Below are 2787 nucleotides of genomic sequence, written 5' to 3'. Positions count from 1 at the left end.
GTGCCAGGTGTTAGAATCTATGATTCTAAAGCTCAGGACATCCAGTCCTTATAAGAATTTTAAGAAGAGACCATAGCTCTATCATGGAATGATCAGAGAACACTGATTATCTGATTCTGCAGTTGAGGGGTCCTTAATATGATGGGGAGGTCTCTTTCTCTCTCTTACACACACTCACACACTCTCACACAAACACACCTATAAAAATTCTTGACATCTTCAAATAGAGTGGTTACATATGGGTGAATGTGTTCATATATATATCAATTTTTATATCGATGTAAAAAAACTTTGATAATTCAATTACTGAAATTTGAATTAGTAAATGAAAGGAAGTCTAGGAGGCTCCAGGTAAATAAGAACTGAGTATAAGGAATGAGATTATCTGGAATGAGAGATGTTAAAGGGTGGGTCTACAATTGGAGCATAGGTACCAAGACATCCTGACTGTGCAGTTGTAGCATGACATGGACTGCAGGGTGGAAAACTACAAGGAACAGCCACAACTGATGAAAAATTTTCTCCTCAGAAGATTTGCATCCAGACTTGAATGCTCAGACACACACACATACACACACACACACACAACTCTTGCAATCACGGTCCCTGGATTTTATTGACGTTTATAGAAGACAAGTTCTTCATTTGAAACTTAATATTCATCAGTTTCCTTAAGCCACGTTTCATGTCTTTGTTTCTTAAACTGTAGATAAATGGGTTCAACATTGAGGTTAACACAGTGTAGATGACAGTTGCTATCCGGTCCTTGACACTGTAGTTAGACAAAGGCTTAAAGTAAACATAGCTGATACTCGCGTAAAACAGGATCACCACAGTGAGATGGGAGCTGCAGGTGGAGAAGGCTTTGCGTTTTCCGGCAGCTGAGGGAATCCTGAGAATAACAGCGAGGATTCTCAGGTAGGAGATGATGATACAGACAAATGGAGCCATCACAGAGGCCAGGCCTTCTGTCATGACCAGAACTTCATTGACAAAGGTAGAAGAACAGGACAGTTTGAGAACGGGGTTGACATCACAAAAAAAGTGATGGATAACATTTGACGCACAGAAGGTGAGCTGACTCACCAGAAGGACATGCAGGAGGGAGTGGAGACAGGAGAAAGTGATGGAGAAGACCAGGAGCAACACACAGCGTCCGCGATTCATAACAGTGACATAATGGAAGGGATTGCAAATGGCCACATAGCGGTCAATGGCCATAGCTGCCAGGAGATAACTGTCCATGTTTCCAAAGACCAGGAAGAAATGCATCTGTGTCAGGCACTCAGCATAGGAAATGGTCTTTTTCTCTGACAAGAAGTTAACCAGCATCTTGGGGATTATGACATTTGTGTAGCAAATATCAGCAAAGGACAAGATGCTTAGGAAGAAGTACATGGGGTTTTGGAGTGGAGGATGAGAGTGGATAGCCAAGATTATGAGCAGATTTCCTAACACGGTGACCAAGTATATGATGAGAAAGAGGGCAAAGAGTGGCTTCTGGTCCTCAGGCCTGGAAGACAGTCCCAGGAGTATGAATTCAGAAAGCATTGTCAGGTTGGACATTCCCACAGACATGCGAGCACCTAAAGATACGCAACACTGCCAGTTAATACTTCTTTCACTATCTACATGTGCATTTCCCATCTTATTCTTTCTCCCCCACCCCCATCTTATTCTTAGACCGAGAAGTTGTTCATAGGGCATTTACTGTGATGCTTATTGTTCTTCTTGAGTATGGAAAAATCAGAGCTGAAAGTACATTTTTGCTTTTTAAATCATTGAGAGAGAGATCTTAACCTTGTTTTCGATGCCATAACAAATTGCCATAAAGATTTACATTACTCTTGTTTTCTGAGGCTAGGGAGTCCAAGATCAAAGTATTGGCAGAGCTGGTGTCTGGTGAGGGGCTGCTTCCTGGGTGTCCAGTGGCCACCTTCTCATTGTATCCTCACAAGGCAGACAGCAGGAGCAAAGGAGCAAGCTCTTTAAGGGCCTAATTACTTCCGAAAGGCATTTCTGAATGCTGTCACTTGGGTGACTAGGATTTTAACGTATGAATATAAGCATATAGTAGCCTTTATAGAAAACAGATACAGAGAAAAGATGGAGATTTGGATAGAGGGGGTAACACACACACACACACACACACATGCACAACACACAGAAATTGAGGTTCAGAGATTATTTTTTTTTCTCCTTACTCTGTGACTGATAATGACAGGAACTTTAAGTTCAGAGTGTAAATCAAGTTCAGGTCGTCATCTGACCAAGGATTATCGGTGACTAACCCACATCTAGGTTATGTGGTAGTACTCTAGCTAGTGTTTGATGAATAACCTTTATTATAAAGCAAGTTGTTTCTTTGTGCATCACAATGAAAGTAAGAAAGTCATCCAGAGAACTCTGAATCAGATGCAAATGGCTGTAGGGAAAAGAGAGATGATGGAAAGGAAAATGAGGGAGAGGGAGTAAACTTGTGTGAGAACATTTTGTCCTCAAAATCCCTGCTCTTGGGCTGATAATTCATCCAAGGTCAAGGGATGTGGCTCAGAAATAGATGGGGTAAAGGAAAATACAATTTTGTAGACATAGAAAATCTACATATTGGATAAACATAAGTTAACCCTCTTATTTGGTGTTTAATGATGACTTAATTATCTCTCTGAGACCAGATATTCCTACCTTCTCACCAAGTTTTCTCAAAGATGATTTCTTTCCTGGAAAAGAGGTTGACATCTCACCTCATGTATTCATTCCGTTTTTCATTTCTACTCCATGAAACGA

At 40.9% G+C, this 2787-nt stretch overlaps 1 protein-coding gene across 1 annotated transcript; it reads right to left on the bottom strand.

Moving 5' to 3' along the window:
- Nucleotides 1-597: 597 nt before the first annotated feature.
- LOC100344612 (olfactory receptor 1L3) lies at nt 598-1590 on the bottom strand. Its single transcript, XM_002720453.5, has one exon. The coding sequence runs from the start codon at nt 1576-1578 to the stop codon at nt 598-600; it is 981 nt and encodes a 326-aa protein (XP_002720499.5). The 5' UTR covers nt 1579-1590.
- Nucleotides 1591-2787: the final 1197 nt, after the last annotated feature.

Source organism: Oryctolagus cuniculus, chromosome 1 (genome assembly GCF_964237555.1).
Source record: "Oryctolagus cuniculus chromosome 1, mOryCun1.1, whole genome shotgun sequence".
NCBI classification, from domain to species: Eukaryota; Metazoa; Chordata; class Mammalia; order Lagomorpha; family Leporidae; genus Oryctolagus; species Oryctolagus cuniculus.
The sequence above is the reverse complement of the archived record's forward strand: the minus strand, read 5'-3'. Positions and strand labels throughout refer to the sequence as shown.